Source organism: Citrus clementina, unplaced genomic scaffold, assembly GCF_000493195.1.
Source record: "Citrus clementina cultivar Clemenules unplaced genomic scaffold, Citrus_clementina_v1.0 scaffold_4, whole genome shotgun sequence".
NCBI classification, from domain to species: Eukaryota; Viridiplantae; Streptophyta; class Magnoliopsida; order Sapindales; family Rutaceae; genus Citrus; species Citrus x clementina.
In genome coordinates this window covers 24,873,696-24,897,222 of record NW_006262274.1, presented here as the reverse complement: position 1 = coordinate 24,897,222, position 23,527 = coordinate 24,873,696, and the positions used below count along the sequence as shown (strand labels likewise).

Below are 23,527 nucleotides of genomic sequence, written 5' to 3'. Positions count from 1 at the left end.
CTAAGAAAAACAGTATTATGGTTATTAATACTTATTACTGTTATTATGTATGGCAAATCAATTGAAATGAAATCAATTTAAAAGAGGGCTATAATATAAAAAGGAAAATGTGAGAGGGCCAAGTAATAAAATTATAAAGTCAACTTCATCAAATCAATGTGAGAGGGCCAAGTAGTTATGATTGTTATGACCAATGGGCCTTTGGTCCAATGGGAGAAGCCTTGCACTTACAATGTTGAGTGCAAGGGTTCGAGCCTCCATAAGAGCATTATGCAGGTTAGTTTCAATTCTTCTTCAATTATCAATTAATTGAGTGGAGACAGTCTCTCCCTTACGAAATGTGAGTGGAGCATGCACCCCTCGAATATTAGAGAGGGTTTAAAATATCTGGGCATATACTTCAGTGTGTCAATGTATGATGGTGGTCCCAGTTATATAGTATGATTGTAAATATTAATTGTAATGTCTGATGTAATGTCAGTAATATCTGTGTATAACAGACTTCAAAAAAAAAAAAAAAGTTATGATTGTTATGTTAACGGGTAATTTCCACTTTCCTTCCTGAATGATGAATTTCCCATAATATCCTTCCTTAATTATATAATTTTAAAAGACCAGAATTGGCTATGCCACTTGCACTTGTATAATAAAATCAAACAATTTGGCAAGGCCTAAATTGTCACAAGTTAATAGCTGCTGGTCTTCTTCGTTACAAATGTGTCGCCGACTCATTTGACCCAATCACGCGTTAATCAATGCTGACCCTTTTTTTCGTAAAATTTGGGGCACAACAAGACGAGAGACGACTCTCAGGATCAGAAAATTAAACAATACGGATTAAAAGTAAATAAAGATATATAGAAGTTATTAAGTAAAAAAAAATATCAAAATTTTTCATTTTAGTTTGTATCCCAAATTTCAATTTTTTCGTCACTAATTATTTATGTCATATGTTTTTTCATCTCGTGTTGGATTAATCATGGGAAGTTAGTATTATAGTAACTTTGAAAGCAGAAGAATAATCTAAAAGACAATAAATTTTCAGAATAAAAAAGAGAGCAATAAAAACACACATCGTTAAAAGGAATCCTTTTACAGCTGAGACATTACAAAAGATAAAGTTTATTTTTCTTTTTCTTTTTTTCAATTTTGGGGGTATCTATTTTTTTTTACTGAATCAAAAAAGTATGACAGACAAAGAAAGATCCTTGAAACCATGCAGTGAAAACTAGGAAACAACAGAAGCAAAAATAATGGATAAAAAGAAAAAAGGGGGAGAATAAAGAAAGAAAGAAAGAGGCAAGGGACAGGTTAAAGAGAAGACAAGAAGCCAGAGAGACCCATGTGCCTGCTCATCAGTTTAATGAAATTTTATGGTGCAGTTGCAGGCATGAATGATTCATATCATATGGGGTCCTATTTGTGCTTGTATTGAGAATGAATAAAAGTCAGAGGAAGAGAGAGAAAAATAAAAAAAGAAACGTGGCTTTCGTGGATGTGACTCTGCATGGCTGCATTTTGTCTGCTTCATCCAGTTTTCTTTGTTTTAATTTATAAGTAGTTGCTTGATCAAAAGGATCGTCTCGTCTTGTATGGTTGTTTATAGTTCATTAATTTTATACTCTCAATGTTTGACAAAAGATTCAAATTATCTTTTCCTCATTTATTAGATTTCATTTCTAAATATCATGTTTATCAACTCTTCCCTGATAACTAACTAGTGTTTCTATTTCTTTTCACCGCCGCAGATACAAGGATTTCAATATTTTGTATTGGGACCAATATGAAGAAGAAATGTACAACGTATGTCTTTTATCTGTAATGATTTTGAAACTTCCGTTGATATGTCGTTCTCATACCACGCCTTTCAGCGACGTGTCGTTTGAAGCGCGTTGCTTCTACAGTTTCCTTTCCTATCTGCCGCAGCCTGTAGACCTTTATGGGCCTAGTTCCTCAATGTCAATGGCAAATGAAACATGAGAGTAGTAGTTTGAGGTGAAAGGACTGCCAAACTAAGTCGATCTGATGGGCCCGCCCAATTTATGGAGGGACACTTAAAAAGCCCGAAAACCCAGAAAAATGGAAAATGTAAGAGTACTTATCAGTCAAATTCATCTCATCATACATGGCTTAATACACTACTGCTCTGGGCTGGCACTAGCCTCACCGTTGGAATGAATAATGATAATTGATCCAAGACCGAACCCAGTCTCGATAAACAATGATTCACTTCTCCATATGGCGAACGCATCCATGCATCAAATAGCCAGCCCCGGCTAGGCTTCGGTAAATGGTCTGTCTGTGCTAACACAGTTTGTTTTCAGACCATTTAGTCTTGCTGATTCATTTAATATAAGCTGATTCATTTCATATAAGCAGTATTTCGTGCATCTGTTCAGTTAACCGTCTGACATACCCCTTCTATCAGGTATAGTTTTTCATGCTTAGATTCAACATCAAGTATCAACTCAGGAACTTCAATCTTACAACTAGTTGCATTACTTTTCACTTCTCAGAATGCAGCTTGACCTTGCACATATTCACATCTCATTTATCATCCACCACTACTACATACAAAGATGATTGTCTGATTGACACACATATAGGCACATATATAAATATAATTAGGGTCGGATTATATTGGACTCACTCCATGGTGGAGCACTGATGATGACTGTACAATTATAGAGATAAATATTAAATCTGCACTTACTGGTATAATCTAACAGTGCTCCACAGAGCAGTTCCACCGTAGCCACTGCCAATTATCAAATGGAGTCCGACACTTTGAAAGAGTTATAAAGAGTAATCAAGTGGGCAGGAAAATGCCAGCTTTACCTTTTTTTTTTTTAGTAGATAAATAATAACCATAAGCCAGCCGGCAGGATTTTATTCACAACCTTAATATACAGATGGACCAGAGAAACGATAAAGTACTTCTTTACATGAGGTGTTTTACAAGCAGTTCCATTGATGTCAAAAACCAAAGTTCAGTCCTCTGAGTACAGCCAGTACTCAGGTCCCACTATGGCTCTACAGCTGTATTGCAAAATGAAGCCTATGTTCTGTATTCTAGAGTGACACTCAACCTTTGAGCTCTATATCAGAGTATTACTATCCACAACATTTGATGGTATATTGAAAGCTAGTGTACAAACAAATTATCTACATTAGGAGATTAAAGACAAACTTACAAAGCCTTTCAGTCTGCTAATTCCGCTTGAGATGAAGGTGACACCAAGGCTTCAACTGCATCCAAGGTCCGTCCTTCAGCACTCACAACATCATATGTGCTTGCTTGACAATCTATAACTGCAGGCTGGCAATTTCCTTCCGTTGATGACAACATTTTTTCACTTCCATCAGTTCCAGCATGCGATGATGACCCTGCTTGTGGATGGAAGCACGGAAGCTTGGCCTGACACCCTAGGCCAACTGCCTCACCATTAGACTGCAAGCCACAATCACCTTCCTTCAAAATAGCAACACCATTACACTGCTTTTGGTATGGAAAAACACCCAACTCATCATCAATCTTTCCTCTAAAGTCCGCCAAAAGGCTTCTAAGCCTCAAGAACTCTGCCTCAAGAATCGCTTGCCCCTGTAATTTCCTAACCAGTTGTTGGTTCAATGTATGCAATTTCTTGACTTCCTCTTCTAAATAAGCTGTGTGTGCCTTCTTTTTCTCCCTATACTTCCGAACTGCTTCTCTGTTACCCGATGACCTCCTTGGTTTCGAAACAGAATTTTCTTTGCTATTCGAGTGATTATCTTCTTCTGATGCAATAACTTGGGTGTGTGTGTGGTAGCATGTATGCGTATGTGCCGCATCTGGCCCAGGAGGATTGCAAGTGTGAGTGTGGGTGCATGTTTTTGTGTTCTTCAAAAATTCATCAAGAAATGAGTCTACAGATGCCGAATTATGAAAATTGCCAGAGAACTCCTGATTTAACAACAGAGCATGATCTGAAAGCTCCACCTCTCCATCATCCATGTTTTGTCTCATAACTACAAACAAAAACTATATGCAGCTACACAAGCAGCAGTTTATCTGCAACACCAAAATCTCACTTATTGGACCAAGAATAACTAATGATACTTACATGGAACCGAATCAAAGAATTCTCATTTCAATACCAAAAGTAGGATTCTGTGATTGCAAATGATATGATAATTCAAGAATATATGCTTAGCTAAGAACACTTGATATTCAAGACTAATAAGCAGAACAAAACCCTAGACTCAGTCAAATTTCAAAGGACAAAAGTTTAATGGTTTGAGTACAACATAACAAAAATGCAACTCTTTGAGCAATCCAAAGAACACCCAGATGGAGATTCTTCACAAGAAATATAAAAGCTAATGAGGCAGGACCTTCGATGTTGAAACCACTCAACAACCACCGAAGAGAATCCAAGCTTCGAGTGGGGGAAAGATGACCGACCATGGGCTTCAAATGTACAGAGAGAGAGAGAGAGAGAGAAAACAAAAACAAAAACAAAAAAGAACAAGCAGAAAAATCTGGAATGCTCATTAGTTTGTAGATTTGATTAGTAAAATTACCTAAATTTGGGTAAAGATTCTGGCTCAGGCACCACGATTGTTTCACTTGTCAGCCCAACTTTTACTCTTTAAGTGAACAGCAATTAACAAGCATCTCTTTTTATCCGTAACAGGCGTACAACTAGAGTTGAATGCTAAGTCAACATCTGTACAAACAGATGGCCTAATCTAGCTGGTTTTTACTTCTCACGTTATCAATTTATTCTGAACGTGTAAATGAAATCATTTTAGTGAAATTTTGAGGCACCGCCCACTTTCCCCTTCATATTGAAAGGTTCCATCAGTTTCTGTTTTTTGCTTTTCTTTTTTATAATAATTTTATCATTATAATAGGATTGACTTGATATACGTAGTTCTTGGAAGATAGTTTATTTCATTATGAAATAATAATACAAATAATACAATTACAAACAGTCAAACAGTTCGTACATATTGAGTTAAAAATATCGCATAATCATTTATTCTTTTTAGAAAGATACAAGATATTTGAGGCCGCAAATCATTATTTGTCTCATTTTACTATTTTTTTTAAACTTAAATAAATAAATACAGGCTGTGAGCCCACACTGCCCCGAAGCAGCTGCATGTGTTGGGCTGGATATGGTGGCGTGCTGCTCACATGGGCCATCGATTTGTTATGTTGATGATCAACCGTTTGCTTGTATGGAATACCGGGCTCTTTCAACGGAGTGGTACCATTGGCACCCCTCAAGAGTTCTTTTAAAACTCCACTGCTGGTGTTTACACATTTAACCTTGATTGAAATCACAGGAATTCTTTATACCCTCATATTTTTAAGAGGAACAAAATATTTTACCAAAAAAAAGATATCAAATTGAGCCATAAAACAACGAGCCTATCCTTTGGTTGGATCAATTAGACTTTCATTGGGAAGCTTTTCGTTTCCTTGGGGAAGAAAGCTTTTTTCAAGTTTAATAATGAATATAAAATAAACAGATAAAATAAAAACGAATTAAGGAAAAGTGTAGGGTTATTAGTTATTGTGGCCTCTTCTTTAAAGTTTGTTTACCGCTCATGGAAAATTATATTTGTTGACTTTTACAAGCAGTTGAATGTGATTCCTGGCCATGAGAATTTTATTTTGTTGTTACTATTATTTTGTAAGTTAATTAAAGGTTCAATGGAAAGGAACAGGATAAGGTCATTTGAGGAGGAATTAAAATGAATTTTACTAGTAAACATAATAATTTTAGTTCTTTAATTAATGGGTGCATTCAAAATAAAGAGTTTTATAAGAGGCAATCAGTGGGGTGCTAATAGCTCCACTCCTTTTTAATATTTTATTTTCAGCTAGTCCTTGGCCCGTATGCTTCTCCCTAAAATTGAGGAACCAGTGGTAAAAGCTCATTTGTTTTTTGTTCCACCGACCGAGTCCCATTTTATGACAACGAAGTCTGAACAACAACAGATGCACGCAAGTTTCAACTAATCAATCTTAACGTGAGCATGATGGTTTCCTTTGCGTACGGCTAACTGTCTCTTCAGGATTCAACTTCTCTGTACCCAAATTCATGATTTTGCCGCGCTCCCTAATTCTTTGTCATCCAATTTTTGTAGACTTGACTAGTGACGAACTTTCCATTGGCCTGCTGCACTGAGATTAAAAAAAAAAAAAATCAGCATAATCACATCAAAGGATTATGCCACACGCCACTGGTTTTTTGCCATCTCACTCTCACGTCTTCCAGAAAAATAATTTCAAAGCTTCTATACTCTCTGGATTCTGGAATGCCATGTCCCATGTGCCGCACATGCTCTTTCTTCCAAAACTCTTTAAAAATTTTCCTTGTGACTTATGACTCAATTTTGAGTTAAAATCAATTAAAAAAAAAAAACAGAGTTAAAATCACGGTTTAACATTTTTTTTTTTTTTTTTTTTGCCCTTTTGCCGACTGTTCCATCTGGTTTAACAGTAAAGATTTAAAGTGAAAATGCAGTATTTAGGTAGGTGTTTGCTTATTATTAAGTTGAGTAGATTTAAAAATGGTAATGGGGCGGATTAAGGTTCGGGACAGGAATCAACTAAAATCAGAATTAAAAACAATGTCTGAACCCGCCTCATATACGAAAATTCTCAATAAATAAATAAATAAAATTATTTAGTTGAGTAAAGTTAAGTTCAGTAAAAAAATTTATGTTTTCTCACTCTCACATCGGTATAATCAGAATGAATATTTTCATATTGATAAATGTTCGATTACGTTTAAGGTAAGAATAATAGCCGATAAGAATTTTTTTCCTTGAAATTTATAACAAATATAAAATTCATTATTTATTTATAGAATGGGGAACACGTGGATCCCAAAAATAAAAGTCACAAGAAAGAAAAAGAAAAAATTACATGGAAAAATATAAATGGCAGCAGAAAATACAAGCATTTACATCACAAGCACATGCATGAAGGAAGGCTAGATTTTTCTAGTTGGATAGCTACTCTTCCAAAATTCACCCGGAAAATTGCAAAAATACGATAAAGTCGTTTTTTCTTTTCTTTTCTTTTCTTATAAAGGAAGAAGAAGAAGAAGAAGAAGAAGCAAATCGAATAATTCTCTGCATATAGTTTCGCACCAATATTGCAAAACCTCTGATGACACTTCTACCTCCAAGGTAAAGGTAATAAATAAATAAATAAATAACTTTCTTTAAAATCTTTTTCAATGTTGTTTAGTATTAATTATTTGTTTTTTGCGTACTTGGCTTAGTTATGCTTGATCTGCTAACAAGTTATAGTGCTTGCATGCTGCAGTGAATCAGCTTTTAACAAGTTTGTGGCCTTAAATCTTCTGGGTAGTCAAGTTTAGACTTTTCTTTAATTCATACCTGGTTTTCTTTTCTTATCATTCTTGAAGCTGTGTTTGGTGGCCTGGAAATCTATGGGCAAGAAGGAAATTAAGATTCTGATAACTGTCTATTTATTTATAACTTTATAAGTATGATTTTCTGTTGAATTGGGCCTGAGAATTTGATTTGATTTGATTCTGCTATTTTTTGGAGCTTTCTTTTCCTCTTCTAATTCTTTTGCAACCAAATAAATGGTAAAGACTTAAATCTTTGCTGAAGTATTTGCTCTGCTTGATCATGACAGGGGAAAAAAAGTTATCTGGGTATGGAAATTCTCTCCTATAATTGCCCTCCAAACTGCCAAGTTGTAAACTTGAGGTGGAAATTAGTCAAGAAAGCCTCGCAATCGTGCGAATCAAAGCCCCCGTCATTTAGAGAACACAGAATTTTGTGTATTAGGCGCGACTTTAGAAGTGGCTTTTCAGGATATTCTATTAGCAGTTGGTGTTTCTCAAAGAATCTCGATCGTGAGAAAGGTTCTAATTCATCAAATGCAGTTCAAGGTTTCAGAAATCTGAATTCACAGGTCTTGAGTGGGAGCTATGATGGTTATGTAATTGGTGGGGAAGAGGATGCAGGTAGTTTCCCAAAAGAGAGGGAGGCGATACCTAAGGTTTTAATTCCGGGCTTGCCAGATGAATACAATGGTGAAAGTGGTGCACCAATAACTAGTTCTTTTTGGGAGTGGAAGCCTAAATTTAATGTGCATTATGAGAAGGCTGGGTGTGAAAATGTGAATTCCCCACCTGTCCTATTTCTTCCTGGCTTTGGTGTTGGTTCTTTTCATTATGAGAAGCAACTAAAAGATTTAGGAAAGGATTATAGAGTGTGGGCAATTGACTTTCTTGGGCAAGGCATGTCACTACCAGATGAGGATCCTACTCCACGTTCTAAGGAAGGAGATAGCACAGAAGAGAAGAACTTTTTATGGGGTTTCGGAGATAAAGCTCAGCCATGGGCAAGTGAGCTTGCCTATTCGGTGGATTTGTGGCAGGATCAGGTTTGTTATTTCATAAAAGAGGTCATTCGTGAACCCGTCTATGTTGTGGGGAACTCACTTGGAGGATTTGTTGCAGTTTACTTTGCTGCATGCAACCCTCACTTGGTGAAGGGTGTTACATTGCTCAACGCCACCCCTTTTTGGGGTTTTTCACCTAATCCAATAAGGTCTCCAAAACTGGCAAGGATACTTCCATGGTCCGGAACATTTCCTCTGCCTGCTAGTGTGAGAAAGCTCATAGAATTCATGTATGATATTCTATTTATTGGCCAGTTAGGTCATATGATGTTTAAGTATTAATTGGAAGAAGCAGCGTCCTTGTTTCTTTTCGAAACTCTAATTTATTGTTGCTTTCTTCTGTGGTTTCAGTTGGCAGAAAATAAGTGATCCTGAGAGTATTGCAGAGGTGCTGAAACAGGTTTATGCAGACCACGCTACTAATGTCGACACAGTCTTCACTCGTATCCTTGAGACAACCCAACATCCTGCGGCGGCAGCATCATTTGCCTCAATTATGTTCGCTCCTCAGGGGAATCTATCCTTCAGGGAAGCTTTATCTAGGTAGGTAGTACCAAAATTTCCAGCTGCAATATAAAGAACTTCTGCTTATGCATTCCCTGTTTGCTTTTGCTCCAAGTTAAGGACTTCCAATTCCTTTCCTCGGTAGGTGTCAGATGAATGGTGTTCCCATCTGTCTCATATATGGAAAAGAAGACCCCTGGGTGAAGCCTGTATGGGGTCTTCAGGTGAAAAGGCAGGTACCTGAAGCTCCTTACTATGAGATCAGCCCAGCTGGTCACTGTCCTCATGATGAAGTTCCTGAGGTATGCTCTCTGTGTCTCCTTTGACTGTGAAAAGTAGTAACTAGCATGAAAGTCTTACAGGTTTGCTGTTCTGCTGTCTTGCAAATGTAGATGTCAGGTCTTTTGTGATATCTTCTCAGTTTAAATTCCTCAAGATCAACAGATAGAGTTAGACAAGTTGTGGTGATGCATAGTTGATAATTGGTCACTCGGGAAAGAGGAATAACACCATCTCACATATGGGCAAGAATAGTGGTAGTAGAAATTTAAGAATAGAGTGTGAATAGAAGTGAACACAGTGAGAGTATGCAGGTGAAAAGTTTTAGCATTCCAGTAAATTGGTATTATTCGTTTTTTAATCTCCAGGAGACTCCATTTTGTAAACTTGAAAGATAATAAGGAATTCATTTGGGGAGAAATTTTAGTACTTCGTTGCATTGTTGTACTGCCAATTCATGACCAGAGAACAAAACCAGCAATTGTCGTAGGACTCAATGGGACAAGCATTTTTTTCCTCTTAGCATTCATTGGGAGCTTTTCTGATTAGTAATTTGACATTTGCTTTTATCATCGCATTTATAGGTTGTGAACTACTTACTACGTGGGTGGATTAAAAACTTGGAGTCCCAAGGTTCGGTGGCATTACCTCTGCTTGATGATGAAGAAAACATTCAGTCTGTCATTGCCAGGGACTTGGAATTTGTAAGAGAAGAATCAAAGAAATCAGTCAGAGTCCGCATCTACGGATCCAGGTTCTCACTCTGGAACTGGATTGGCTCTTTTATCAAATCTCGCTTCAGGAAAGTAGAAATGAACTCTTCTTGATGACCGAGCTAACTATTCCTTTGTTTTGGGGGGGGGGGGGGAGATGGTGTAGATTCTTAAATGTATCATATAAAAGAAATCGTTCAATAGACGCATTCATTGTATAAATTATTTTGTCCACGTCATCTTGTTAATGCATAGATGTCACGGATATTTATGCTTTTGAAATATTCTCCATATTCTAATTCTGGAGTTGGAAGAGTACGAATTTCAAACCTCTTTAATCTGGAGCAACCAAATTTTCTTTCTTGTGTGAAAGATAAAGGAGGTTTAGTTTCGATGTTTAATAATTTATCCAGTAAGTCCAGTTTTCATTGAAAAATAAAATAAAATAAAATAAAGAAAAAGGGGTAACAGAATTTTAAAGGCGCCAACGGTCAGAGTTAGACTAGCGGATCTGACAAGCTACAAAATTGCAGTGGACGGGTTTTTAAGGAATCTGACGAGATGAGGATGGTATCAATGTCATTATCAGGGAAATTTCCCGCTGTTAAGAATCGAAACCCTAACCCTTCGAAATTATCATCATCATCTTCATCCCCAACACCCATAAGATCACAATCACAGTCAAAACGGACTCCAAATTCAAACTCAAGGTCATGGAGTGTGTATCTTATCATCTCCACCAACCCGCCGATCAAGACCTACGTCGGTACCACCACAAATTTTCCTCGTCGGTAAGTTGCAATTTAATTCTTTTTTGACTCATTATTCCGTATGGCCATAGAAAATGGTTATCTGGGTCTAATTTGAAATTTGAAATTGTTTTTTTTTAGTTGTTCAGATTTATGTATCCGATAATTCGTTGAATGCTGTATAATTCTAATATTTTGGATTTGATCTCAAATCACAGATTTTGTTGTTCTTACGATTTCATTCTCTCTAATCCTTAATTTGATTGGGTATAATTGGGGTAGTTCAATTTCTTTTGCCTTCCTGTTTGACGAGGAAATCTGCAGGCAAACTTGTTCGAAAAATTATGCTTTTCTGGGTCCCATTAAATTGGCTCCTTTTTCTTTTTTCCTCCCCAACCAACCCCCCCACCCCCCAAAAAAAAATATGGGTTGTGTTTTGTTCTGTTTTTATTATGTAAAGAATCTCGCTGCTGCTCAAAGTTGCAATTTGATTATATTTTGTTACTCTGAATTTTCAAGATATTTTATTCTGTTTATCATTGGCGCAATATTTACATGGACAGTTTTTGCTGAAAACTGGAAGCTCTTACGCAGTTTGAAACAACATAATGGTGAACTTAGAGGTGGTGCGAAAGCATCCCAAGCAGGAAGGCCATGGATTTCTGCATGCATAATTCAAGGCTTTCATGACCAAAGTGATGGTAATCATCTCATATCCACCATCTTCAAAATTGAAGTTTAGTGAAAAATTTTGCACCTTTTGATGTTGCTGGAAACTTTATTTTTGTGCTTTGCTCGTGAACATGGCATGCCCTTAGAATTATGTTGGTCCGATGTTCCTTAAAATTTGCAGCTCTCTTTATGACAATGTATTTTTTTTTTCCTTGAATAATGACCGGTATAGAATGTCCGAGATGAAAAGAAATCCCCAAGTTTCTCATTTATACATTCAAGAAATTCTCTCAAAGATAGTATATGCATGGTGTTTGAAGCAAAAAATTAGGGTAGTCGGATTACCATGGGTATTTTCATTCAGTTCTAATCTATTGTAAAAAGCTATATATTGAATAGAAACGTGTTCAATCGAAAAATTTAAATAACAGCCATTTTGTAGTGGATGCACTGTCAAGGTAGAAGTGTCTGCCTGAATTAATCCTTCTTATGATATGCAAAGATTGTGGTTTAGGTGGTAGGATCCGTCAGTGATGGTGATGCAGTGAGTAGTTGCTTGACTTTCTATTACAATTTGATCTATGATGCTATCTTCTTATTTAATGGTTCATGCAACTGATTCTTTAGCATTTATCTTCTGCTTGTAGCCTGCGAGTTTGAATCAAAGTGGAAAAGTATCTCGAGGAGACTGCCCCGTAAAAGGAAGAAGAGTGAAGATAGCTCACTTCACCTGCTGCAACACAGGCAAACTGCTCTAAATAGAGTGAAGGAAGTGTGTAATTGCAGTCACTTGCAAATTGATTGGAAACTGAATCCTCTTTGAATTGTTCGGTATAATCCGTGGTGTTGGCAATATTCCTTTGACCTTGAAAGGTAATTTGATGTGCTAATTTAATCATAATGTACCTAGGCGAAAATGCATCCCTATAAACCATTGTTTTTGCACTCAAATAGTGAAAAACATTTGTTGTATAAAGCAACAGAAATGGTTGATTTGATGGTTATTTCTCAAAATTTCATGTTCGTTGGCTCCAAAAAGTTGATGCTTCAAATAAACTTCTTTTTACTTGCGGCGCCATCTACAGAGAACCTAATTGACCAGTGAACAAAACAAGCGATCGTTTGTTGTTATTAATTCTTTGGTTGAATAAATTTTCAAATAAACAAATCAGTATGTCAAAATTGCATCGCCACATGGAGAGCTGCAAATTTTGTGTAACATAAAGACAGAGTAATTCTATGGGCGTGCCATTAACAAGCAGAGTACGAAAAGAAAATTTCCAGGAACATCAGAAGGTGCAACATTCGCCCTAAATATATATAGATAGATGCAAGGAAGGAAAAATTCATGTGTTGTCGAAAGAAATTCCTTCTATTAATTCTATAAGACACCATCTGGCCTAGTACGAACGGCAGGAACGCGATGCCGGTATGGCATCCCAACTCTCTTTCTTGATTTAAGTATCTTTCGTGGCCAGAAGGCCTCTGTGTCTCGGCAAACTGGCAAGGGAAACCGGCAGAATGGACACAGGTGACTCTTATCCAGCCATTTTTCTAAACAGGCTCCATGGAAATCATGGAAGCAAGGCAGCCGAGTAATCTCCTCTCCGTCACAAAACCCTCCCAAGCAAATAGCACACTGGTCCTCCAGGCAAGAACCCTTTTCATAAACCACATTATCTAAATCCCCAACAGCTGATTCTAAAGCAGGAACGCTGTTGTGAATTGATCTGCCCAATCTCTCAGTCCAAGCAAGGTCTAAACCTTGAGTGTACGGCTTCTTGTAAAAGACCCTAAGCGACATTACAACAGGTATGCAATCACGGGCAGTATTTCGAGGGTCATTGTCCACCAACTTAGCTTTTGTTGCAACCATCTTTTTGATGCTCTCTTTATCAACTTCAGTGAGCGGCATCAACTCCAACATACGGATGAACATGTTATCATGAACCGTGTTGATTTCATCAAGCAGAATAGTTCGAGCAAGAAAGTCTGTCTCCTTCACTGAACGTACATTCATGTGGCAGCGATGTGGAAGGTATTCCACTACAAAATTAACATAAAACTTAACAAAAAAGGTAGCCGGCTGATCTGGTTTTGGTGGAGCAACGTCTTTGCCATGCTCCTGCCACATATCGAACAAGAAACTCGTTGCTTCTTCCATTGATTTCCTTTTGTTCTTTAATTGATCGGGAACCTTAAAGCAAGCAGCAATCTGTAGATCGGGCAGCTGAGTACTTATTTACTTTTGTAGTGGCAGAGAATTCCTTGTTTGTCAAGGAAACTATTATGTTTCCTAACGCAGTTTAGTTTCCTAATCCATTTTAGGTTGCAATATCAAATACGGATCGTATATTTGAAAAAAAAAATTAATAGAAAATCCGGTTCGGGTATTATTCGTCAAAAAACAGTATGTCGTTTGGTGTCGGTAATCATGACATATGTTCAGATATTATGCATTAATTTCCTTATTAACCTTTACATACTTGTTCGTTCGGTTTTTGTTAATTTCAAGTTTAATAAATATGTACTAGTACTAATCCATTTTGAATAAGATTATGCCAAGGTAAACAATCATTTTTTGATTTGTATTGTCAACCTAAAATTATAAACTTCTTTTTCTAAATTGTCAAAATTAATTTTGTTTAATTTACAGTGTGCCAATGACCTCCTTAAGGCAAAGAGAAATAATTGAATAATTTTGTGATAGTTTCAATTAGGGAACTATCACACATTGAAAGCCGCAAGTTGCTTGACCTTGATTTTAATTTGAAAAGATAATGATATTTGAGAAAGGCAGAGAAAGCAGGGACAATTTTTTTTTTGTGTTTTTACTTCAATAATTAAACAAATCCAGAATTCACATGAGCTAGAATCGTGTACCCAGTTTCATTAAAATTCATTTTCCAATCAAAAAATACAAAGTCAAAAACTGGAAGCTGAGAAAAGATGTGCGTGATGTGATGATGCTCACTACTCAAAAAGCAATAATAATTAATAAAAAAGAAAAAAAAATCAGAATATGCACTCCAATCATCATCAAACTTCTGATATTAGACCTACTGTATATATCAAAATGCTTCGACAATTTCAAGCCAACCTCAATAGAAAAGAAAAGTGAACATTGCCTTTTATATATCAGGAGCTGAAAGATGGTGTTTATAAGTTTATTAAACTAAATAATATAAAATACCATAGGGTCCGCTTTCATGACTCTTGGATCCCAAAGAAGAAAATTAAAGAAAGTATAGTCTTCTTCTACCTAGAAAAAAAAAAGTGCCCATCGATCAAGCCAAAAAGCATGATTAGTTAATATAGATCCGAAGAAAAGAAAGGAAAGGTAGAAGATCAGACGAACATTCGAGATCAATGGAGGGCGAGATGAAAAATTTCATAAAGGTATGGCTCTCGGTTACAATATCTTTATGCTATTGCTATGCCATTGGTAAAATGGCCTCCAAAGGCATCAAAAGACTCATTTGTCTAATCCCAGTTGTATGTATCTTCCTTTATCTTCCGCTTTGTCTCACTTCTGTTCATATTGGTGGCACCACAGCATTTTTCATTGCTTGGCTTGCCAATTTCAAGCTCTTACTCTTTGCCTTTGGCTTAGGCCCCTTGTCGTCGCATCCACCAATCTCTCTTCCTCTTTTTGTAATTGTTTCTTGCCTCCCCATCAAGATCCAAAATAACAACAACCACAACAGCAAACCAAACCCATCTCAAAATAACAACCCTAGTCCTGGCGCTCGAGAAGGCCCTCTGAATTATGCAATAAAGGGTCTGCTAGTGGCGATTTTGGTTCAGCTACAGCTAGCTTATGAATACAGCGACTATGTACTCTTTGTTCATCCGAAACTCATCTTGCTTGTCTATTCCATCCACATGTATTTTCTCCTTGAACTCATATTAGCCGCCAGTGCAGCCGTGGCTCGAGCCACGCTAGGGTTAGAACTGGAGCCTCAGTTCAAGGAGCCGTATCTTTCCACTTCATTACAAGACTTCTGGGGCAAGAGATGGAACCTCATGGTCACCGGCATCCTACGCCCCACCGTATACAAACCCACCCTACACATCTTTACACGTGTAACCGGTCGGAAGTGGGCTTCACTCCCAGCTGTTTTCGCCACGTTTTTGGTATCCGGTTTCATGCATCAGCTCATGTTCTTTTACTTGGGCCGCGGCGCCGGCTTGAAACCCACGTGGGGAGTCACGTGGTTCTTCGTTCTGCATGGGGTTTGTTTGGCGGTCGAACTGGCTTTGAAGAAAGCGGTTACCGGTAGGTTCCGGTTACCGAGGATAATATCGGGTTTGTTGACCGTTGCATTCGTGATGGTTACCGGCTGTTGGCTGTTTTTTCCGCAATTCACTCACTGTAAACTGGATGAAAGGGCGTTTGAAGAGTATGCGGCTTTGGGTGCGTTCTTCAGAAATGTTTGGTCAAGTTTTGTACGCGCTTGCAAGGCTAAATAATTTTTTTTTAATCTTTTTTTTTTCAACTACATAGAAAAACAATTAAAAAAAAAATCTTCCCTGGAAGATTTGCAGCTGATGAGTACATCGTTATTTTGGCTTGTTTGTTTTTTTTTTGTTTTTTTTTTTTAAATTATGAGTTAAACTAATAGGAATCAATCAACCCATTGACTTTGTTTAGGGTTAATAAGTGGCAATCCCTACTCATTTCATTTGTCACTTTGTGTGTTATAAATTTGCTCCAACAATGAACTCTTGGATCCACCCACCTTGCAACAGGTACCACATCTTTGTCATTTGTTTGATTTAGGAAAAGTTTAAGTGACTACACACACCCTTTTCAGACGTCGCTTTTGTATTTTAAATACATAGCATCAATGATGATTTTATATGTAACATATGTTAGATAGGAAAATGAAATTAACATATCATTGTTTTGGTCATACGCAACTGAAATGAAACATTTTTCTTAATTACTATTAGTAACACGCGTCGTTTGGATTTTATTTTGGAAAAATAAAACTTTTAATTTTATTTTGGAAGCAAAATTGATCTTACTTCATAAGTGTTTGATTAAAAAAAAAATTATATTACTCTAATTAATTTAATTTCATCAAATTTTTTTAAAAGCTACTACCCAAAGTAACTAGGTGGGGAAGTAAAATTAATCTTTTTTTATACATGAGTTTTTGTAGTACGAAATGAGCCATTTCAGATAAGTTCATTATTTTGACCCAAAATTGGATAATATTGTTTCAAATGCGCCATCCAAGTATGAATACCTTGTTTAAAAGAATTTTTTTGGAAGGAAGTCTCAAATTCAAGATATTTTGCTGCACAGCTTTTTTGAGAAATGAACTCATTAACACGTAGGTTTAAGGCTAGTCAGATTACTCTAAGAGCACACATCCATAAACTGAATACTGATATAAATAATTTTTAAAAAAAATGTAACCACCGTTTATTGGAAAAGCAACCCCTAAGAAGGTGAGGAGATCTCTATTACCGCAAATTACTAATTTTTCCTCGACTTTTTTTCTTTGATTATATGCTTCTTCATGTTGCAAACTTTGGTGATTATTTACCTGCCTACTAAAGGCGCTCTACTGTTCAATTCAATTCGGTTGAATAGAAAATGATTTTTTTTCTTTCTTTTTTTTTAGAAAAAAGGATAGAATGTGAGTTGAATATATCTAAGAGGGCTCGCTTCCATAGAAGTTGGTGTATGTTTCTAAATGAGAATGGAAATATCATGGAAATGACTGATTCGCTGTGTGTGTGTGTGCGCGCGTGCGTGTGTATAAATTGGAGACAAATAATTAATTTTCCTTTGATCTATTATGCTTACTGGTTAGCGGGTTACGTTTGGTCCTTAGTCGTCCTCTCATGTAACTGCTATAGTAATATTAAAGTTTAAATTGCTTATTTTGTTCACCGTTGGACGCACGGAGAGAATGAGAATTGTTAATGCATAATCCAACCACTCACACTATTTGACAACTAGAATTTTGCCTTCGAAGCCGAGACACCGCAGTCTCAAATAAATCCCAAGTCGAAGGGTATATATCTGCAATGAGGAGAATTAATTGGCCTCTCAAAGCTGTCCTTGTCAGGCCTGCCACTTTATGGGGGACTTACAAGTCTGGCCCATTATTTTGGGCCTCTGGCACATAATGAAACGAGATTGTCCAACAAAGCCCTCGAAACATTTGAAGCATATGAGTGGGACTGAATTCGTATTTGGGGTAAAAAGCAAGGTTTAACAACGCAAAAACAGCATATAAGAAACATTCATTCGACTCGAGTGTGTTTTATTTATTAGCCAGAACTAGAAGGCTGACTACTGCCCTGTCTTCTTAAGAGTTCCCACAAAATCTTACTGCTTGGCCTTTCTCCGAAATTATCAAACACCTTTCCTTATTCCCATTAGTTTAAAAATCCCAAGAACCCTTTTTTTTTTCCCGGCTTTATATAAACCCACTATTGTAATCGTATGCCAATGACAAATTTAACCATTAGTTGAGCATTAAAAAGAGAGAGAGAGAGAGAGAGAGAGAGAGAGAGAGAGAGAGACTGTATTCTGACCTGTTATGGAATCAGTTGGAATGTTGGGTGAACGTTAATTTTGATGATTGCAATAGCCAATAGCTATGCATTGAGAAAAATGTTGATAATGTAATGCCCTGTTGGCAAAACCAAAACCCTAATAATCTGGGTGGGACAATCCATTGTGTATACAGGTCTATGTGACCAATAGAAATTAAGAAATGGATGAACTCTCACGTGCCAATTCCGTGGGGGTTGTGGCACCGCTTTCGGTTTCGGGTAAAATGGGAAACGTTTGGTGCCCAATGATGAAAGCGCATTTTTGGGGTCCATTAACCGCACATTATAAATATAAAATTGCGTGGCAAGACGGACTACTTGTTTAACGCATATACGGGGACCATGGGGGTATTTTTGTTTCACACCCACCTTCAAATATCAAGTATTATTCTTTAATTATATTACAATTAGGGATGGCAAAAATCCCCACGGAGATGGGTATTTTCGGAGATTTTTCTCATTCGGGGATGGTATGAGGATAATTTCATACTCAATTTTTTATTCGGGGAAGGAACAGAGAAATTTTTTTACCCAATTTCTTATTCGGGGAGGGGACGGGGATGAGGTGGAATCTTCATCCCCTACCCATTTCCCCATTTTAATTTTTAATTTTATTTTAATTTTTTAAAATTACTAGTAAATAAATGATAAATTTTATATTATAAAATTATAAATATTGGTAAAAATAAAAAATATCAAAATATTTATATTATTAAACTTTTAGGCCTAATTAACTAATTAAAGTCCTAAATTTTTATTTAGGACATTAAAAAGACTGAGTAGATTCTATTAGCCCAAAATATTTTTTAATTTAAATATTCTTTAAATATTTTAAACTTAAATCTATTTTTTATTTATTTTAAGATGTTATAATTGCCCACAGCGAATCACAATTTTAATATCTAATCTAATATAATCTAATATTTGCTCTTGATTTGCTCTGATTTAACTATTGTGTTGTAAAGAGAATATTCTACATTTATAAAGTGTCCACGCCACCATTGAAAAAGTTAATTTTGAATCTAAATTCGATTTTATTTGTAACAATTTTGTATTAGACTATTAATTTGTTCATGATAATTTGTAAAAGAATTTTGTATCCGTTGCATGCTGCGTTACTTACTAATTTAATGTATGTGACTTTTGTAATGGATATTAATGTAAGATATATTTCGAACTTTACTTTTATTTGAATTTTTTATTTTAATTCAAAATCGAAAACAAAAAAAATGTATTAGTTATTCGGGAATCGGGGACCCTCGGGGATCCCCTGTTATTATTCGGGGAGGAGATGGGGACATACGCAAAATATCGGGGATGGGTACGGGGAGATTGGTCCCCTCCCCTCCTCTCCCCATTGCCATCCCTAATTACGATCAACCGACGTTATAATTAAAAAAAAAAAATATACCAACAGTTTTAAGTTCATACAACTATAGCATAGTCAGGAGTTGTGGAGCATGATTTAAAAATCTAAGTTAAATGATGTCGAAGTCTACCTTGCAATTTAATGATTTAATATGTATCATGTTCATCATATTTTAAGTATATATATAGACATGTGATAAAATTCTATAACTTTTTATGAATAATATTGAAATTATAGATGAATCAATAAGAAATTTAGTTGAAGTGAAAAAAAAATTGATTTAAGGATTTAGCTTGAAAATAAATTTAGAGAAGCCATAATATAAGACAAAACTATACTACCAATGCGGTAAATGACCAAAAAATATTTCTAAATTTCAACACATGAATGTAGTTCATTTTAATTTTTTTGTATACTTATATCCTTGACCATAGTTGACCACGAAGGAAATTTAAATATAATCTTGAATTGTCATTCTTACTCTTATGAAAAAATAATCAAAGGATGAGATAAACCCTAAAAATACTCTTTGTACCACCTTTTAATTAAATAATTCATTTTACAAAAAAAAAGTCCATTCATTAAATTACTATTAAGAACAAAGTATAAATCTATGTAATTTATAACTATTTGTTCTCTATCTGTGTTATCTTTTATTTCACACAAAAATAGTCATTCATATAAATTTAAAAAAAAATCCCAAAAAAATGTATAGTTCAAGAATTTGAGAAAGAGGATCCAATGTTTAAATCACTAAACGAGAAAATATGGGCACCTAAGAGCATCTCCAAAAGACTATAAATTTTATTTTTTAAATATTTATTTGCTTACCTATGTGGCAAATAGAAAGGTAAAAAAATATGATATTCTCCAAAAGACTCTTTAAATAAAAATAACTTAATACTATTTTAATCAAATAATTATTTTTTTAAAGAAAAATTCAATAGCAATTAAAACACTTCTCTCTTTTTCTCCAATGAAAAGTAATAAAGTATAAATTAAAGAGTGAGAAATCAATTTTCTAAAATTGAAGAGAGAGAATCATTTTTTATTTGAAGAATCTTAATTGGATTGTTTTTTGGAGCCTTAAATATTGAGGTGGCTCTTCAAATAATTAATAAAATCTTATTTGAAGAGTCTTTTGGTGATGCTCAAGACCCATTATAAAATAGCTGGTTACATCACATTATAATTAAAGCTAAATAAGAAGACATAAATTTCACAGAGAAGTTCTTAATTTCATCTTAAAACTGTTAATTATTAATTTCACATGAGATTGGGCCGGACGGTTCATAATACAAAGAAAATTCAGTCAGTTGTTGAAAATATATTTCCGAGTAGTTTTCACTTTATACTTTCTTGATAAAATACTATTTTTGGTATGTAATGGACATAAGCAACGCATGTATCTCCGAAATAAGATTTTTATTTTTATTTTTCTCTTACCCCTTAAGTTTCGCAACAATGGAGTTCCAAGTCAAAGTAGTCTCTAAACACATACATATCAAGATTTGATTCTTCTTCTTCTTCTTCTTTCGTCTTCATCATACTTTTCCATGATCTTGGCCTTGACTGGAGGTTGAAACTTGTAATTAAATTTACCTATTAGTTTTTCATCTACCAAATAAATAAAACCAAAAAGGCTCACTAATTGATAAGAAGCCTAGAGATTCTACTTTGGTGGGCTCCCTGTTCAGTTCATCAATCTTCTCTCTCTCTCTCTCGGGTCTCCCCCCTCCCAATTTCTTACAGCACATACAATTAAAAGCAATTTCCTCTTCTGACTTGAATCTCAAATAACTTGTTCACAACTCAAAGTTTCAATTTTTAAAACTGTAGCTCTTGTTGAATTCACATGTAGTAAATCTTTTGGTTATTTTCTAATCAGAACATCAAATTATCACAAACCCATCTCGTAAAGTTACAATAATCTTGATGGGTTACCTTTCTTGCAAAGCAGAATCAGCCATTTCCGTAATCTCCACAAATTCTAACTCTGTTGCCACCCATCAAACACAGTCCTCAAAAACTAGTCAAAAGCAAGAGAAACCCATCAAGATCCAGCATTTTGATTACAGTGATCTTGAAGCGGCCACCAATGGCTTCTCTGAGCAGAAGCTTCTGGGAAAGGGCAGTCATGGTTCTGTGTACAAGGCTGTGCTACGCGGGCGTCAAGTTGCTGTCAAGAAACCATCTAAGAATCAAGAAATCAGCCAGGAAGTTGACAATGAGATTGAAATCCTATCCAAGATTCATAGCCCCCGGCTGGTGAATCTGTTAGGCTTTTCCAATGACTCTAAAGATCGTTTATTAGTTGTTGAGTTTATGTCTAATGGTACTTTATATGATGTTCTTCATTCTAATAATAGGCCATTGAATTGGGGCAGGAGAATAAGATTAGCTCTACAAGTTGCTAAAGCTGTAGAGATACTTCATTCAGAAATGCCACCTATTATTCATAGAGACATTAAATCAGCTAATGTGTTGATTGATAGGAATTTCAATGCAAGATTAGGTGATTTTGGGTTAGCTTTAAGGTGTGGTGTTGATAATTTTAGGTTTAGATCAACTCCACCAGCTGGGACTATTGGGTACCTTGATCCATGTTATGTGACTCCTGATAATTTGAGTACAAAAACTGATGTCTTCAGTTTTGGGATTTTGTTGTTGGAGATTATTAGTTGTAGAAAAGCCATTGATATTGGGTTTTCACCGCCTTCCATTGTGGATTGGGCTGCTCCACTGATAAAGAAAGGGAAGATTCTTTCAGTTTTTGATCCAAGAATTCCACCTCCTAAGGACCCTATTGTTAGGAAACAGTTAGCAGTTATTGCCGTGAGGTGTGTGAGGTCTTGCAGGGAGAGGAGGCCTTCGATGAAGGAGATTGTTGATTGGTTAACTGGGTTGAGTAAATTGGTTCCTCTACATTCATGGAATGGATTTAACAATCCATGTTTGATGGTGGAGACTGTGGGGCGCCCAGTTGAAGTTAGAAAAACCCAAGAAGGTGGAATTGCAGGAGAAAATTTGGATCTGCTGGATGGTAAATTGAGTAGGATGTCAATGAAGGACTCACGGAGAGTGTATTCAGATTTAGGGTTGAGGAGCAATTTGATGGAACTCATGGCTGGTATGGATGAGGAGCATGAATTTCGGGGAGAGGCTGATGGTGTTGAGCCCAGCATAAAGTCTGCAAAACAGGTTTCTAGTTCAAGCCATGGTAGTGGAAGATACCTTTACAAAGGACGAGTTAGGTCACATGCTCATGGCAATGACAAAGGTAGAGGTTCTCGCTTGAGGAGAAACCTATCTATTGGGGATGGTTCAGAGTTGTTTTCTGGAAGAGATGATGCAATGATTCCTATAGGTTTTAGTTCTCGGACAGCTAACAATATTTAGTTTCCTTGAACTAATTTGATCGAAGTGGTTTGGCAATGGAGAGAAGCTCATGCTTGTAAGCTTCTCTTTCTTGCAAATAACATTCATCGCGGATATTTTTCATTCTTCTTTTAAATTGTTTGTGTATTGTCAATTTGAGCATGTATCCTGATCAAATGGACATAGCCGATGTCCCTTGTTATTGCCAATTCTTTTTTTTTTTTTTTTTTTTTCATCTTCCTTATGCAAAGCTTGTGTATGATAGAAATTGTTGTTAATACATACATAAAGCTCATTCAAAATCCATCAGCTGAGTGCTAATCCAATTTTTGTTCTTTGAAGTTGGATTATTGTTCTTTGAAGTCGCTAAGTCATCTTTCGCTTTAATTAATTTTGCCCTTAGAGAGCGGTAGATATTGAATGATTTGTATCTTGTTTTTGCATAAAGGATTCAAATAAAGTTTGATTCAGTTAACAGGATAAAGGATACCCAACTTTCCCCAAACTGATATATAAAATCCATTATGCATTATCAAGAGCTGGATCTTCAGCCACATCATGTGGCCATACATACTGTTGTTAGATGATTGGTTTTCAGCAAATGTGGAGCATATGAATGAATGATCTTATCCAATCTCATATAACTGCAGATTGACAACAAAAAAAGAACATTAAAAACAAATACCTGCAATGCATTCTGCTACAATTGTTGTCACTATCTAAATAATTTGTTCTTCTTTGTGTATTCTAGTCAAGAATTGCATCACATTTGACATTAGTGCGCCTCCTATCTGTCATGCACCAACTTGAAATAGGAACAGCACCCTTAGAGAAACTCTTG

General features: G+C 35.9%; 6 protein-coding genes across 8 annotated transcripts; 4 read left to right on the top strand and 2 right to left on the bottom strand.

Annotated features, from left to right (window-relative positions):
• Positions 1–1,760: 1,760 nt before the first annotated feature.
• LOC18045398 (basic leucine zipper 24) lies at positions 1,761–4,778 on the bottom strand. Of its 2 annotated transcripts, none has more exons than XM_006438875.2 (2): positions 4,375–4,778; positions 1,761–4,051 (listed from the first exon to the last, which is right to left on the bottom strand). In XM_006438875.2, the coding sequence occupies exon 2, from the start codon at positions 4,004–4,006 to the stop codon at positions 3,203–3,205; it is 804 nt and encodes a 267-aa protein (XP_006438938.1). In that variant the 5' UTR covers positions 4,007–4,051; positions 4,375–4,778; the 3' UTR covers positions 1,761–3,202. The 2 variants fall into 2 exon arrangements, with proteins under 2 accessions (XP_006438938.1, XP_006438937.1); XM_006438874.2 differs by having other exon boundaries at positions 4,564–4,778.
• A 2,184-nt stretch (positions 4,779–6,962) lies between these two features.
• LOC18043743 (pheophytinase, chloroplastic) lies at positions 6,963–10,077 on the top strand. Of its 2 annotated transcripts, none has more exons than XM_006438870.2 (5): positions 6,963–7,191; positions 7,670–8,673; positions 8,795–8,986; positions 9,093–9,249; positions 9,811–10,077. In XM_006438870.2, the coding sequence occupies exons 2-5, from the start codon at positions 7,691–7,693 to the stop codon at positions 10,051–10,053; spliced, it is 1,575 nt and encodes a 524-aa protein (XP_006438933.1). In that variant the 5' UTR covers positions 6,963–7,191; positions 7,670–7,690; the 3' UTR covers positions 10,054–10,077. The 2 variants fall into 2 exon arrangements, with proteins under 2 accessions (XP_006438933.1, XP_006438932.1); XM_006438869.2 differs by having other exon boundaries at positions 6,963–7,197.
• A 407-nt stretch (positions 10,078–10,484) lies between these two features.
• Positions 10,485–12,384, top strand: LOC18043742 (structure-specific endonuclease subunit slx1). The gene is made up of 3 exons (XM_006438866.2): positions 10,485–10,730; positions 11,283–11,389; positions 12,008–12,384. Exons 1-3 carry the CDS (start codon positions 10,501–10,503, stop codon positions 12,181–12,183), a joined length of 513 nt encoding a protein of 170 aa, XP_006438929.1. The 5' UTR covers positions 10,485–10,500; the 3' UTR covers positions 12,184–12,384.
• A 357-nt stretch (positions 12,385–12,741) lies between these two features.
• LOC112099210 (E3 ubiquitin ligase BIG BROTHER-related-like) lies at positions 12,742–13,524 on the bottom strand. Its single transcript, XM_024186343.1, has one exon. The coding sequence runs from the start codon at positions 13,522–13,524 to the stop codon at positions 12,742–12,744; it is 783 nt and encodes a 260-aa protein (XP_024042111.1).
• Positions 13,525–14,448: 924 nt separating this feature from the next.
• Positions 14,449–15,833, top strand: LOC18043741 (acyl-CoA--sterol O-acyltransferase 1). The gene has a single exon (XM_006438865.2). The coding sequence runs from the start codon at positions 14,730–14,732 to the stop codon at positions 15,831–15,833; it is 1,104 nt and encodes a 367-aa protein (XP_006438928.1). The 5' UTR covers positions 14,449–14,729.
• A 4,940-nt stretch (positions 15,834–20,773) lies between these two features.
• Positions 20,774–22,906, top strand: LOC18043740 (serine/threonine-protein kinase-like protein At3g51990). The gene has a single exon (XM_006438864.2). The coding sequence runs from the start codon at positions 21,244–21,246 to the stop codon at positions 22,705–22,707; it is 1,464 nt and encodes a 487-aa protein (XP_006438927.1). The 5' UTR covers positions 20,774–21,243; the 3' UTR covers positions 22,708–22,906.
• The last annotated feature ends 621 nt before the right edge of the window (positions 22,907–23,527 follow it).

What these genes read in the sequence shown, in the direction of transcription:
- LOC18043741 (XM_006438865.2), top strand. Translation starts at nt 14,730, where the DNA reads ATGGAGGGCGAGATGAAAAATTTCATAAAGGTATGGCTCTCGGTTACA.
- LOC112099210 (XM_024186343.1), bottom strand. Translation starts at nt 13,524, where the DNA reads ATGGAAGAAGCAACGAGTTTCTTGTTCGATATGTGGCAGGAGCATGGC.
- LOC18043740 (XM_006438864.2), top strand. Translation starts at nt 21,244, where the DNA reads ATGGGTTACCTTTCTTGCAAAGCAGAATCAGCCATTTCCGTAATCTCC.
- LOC18045398 (XM_006438875.2), bottom strand. Translation starts at nt 4,006, where the DNA reads ATGAGACAAAACATGGATGATGGAGAGGTGGAGCTTTCAGATCATGCT.
- LOC18043743 (XM_006438870.2), top strand. Translation starts at nt 7,691, where the DNA reads ATGGAAATTCTCTCCTATAATTGCCCTCCAAACTGCCAAGTTGTAAAC. An exon ending in AGAAAGCTCATAGAATTCAT is followed by an intron (nt 8,674 to 8,794) that starts GTATGATATTCT and finishes CTGTGGTTTCAG; the next exon opens with TTGGCAGAAAATAAGTGATC. An exon ending in CTCATGATGAAGTTCCTGAG is followed by an intron (nt 9,250 to 9,810) that starts GTATGCTCTCTG and finishes TCGCATTTATAG; the next exon opens with GTTGTGAACTACTTACTACG.
- LOC18043742 (XM_006438866.2), top strand. Translation starts at nt 10,501, where the DNA reads ATGAGGATGGTATCAATGTCATTATCAGGGAAATTTCCCGCTGTTAAG. An exon ending in ACCACAAATTTTCCTCGTCG is followed by an intron (nt 10,731 to 11,282) that starts GTAAGTTGCAAT and finishes GCTCTTACGCAG; the next exon opens with TTTGAAACAACATAATGGTG. An exon ending in CTTTCATGACCAAAGTGATG is followed by an intron (nt 11,390 to 12,007) that starts GTAATCATCTCA and finishes TTCTGCTTGTAG; the next exon opens with CCTGCGAGTTTGAATCAAAG.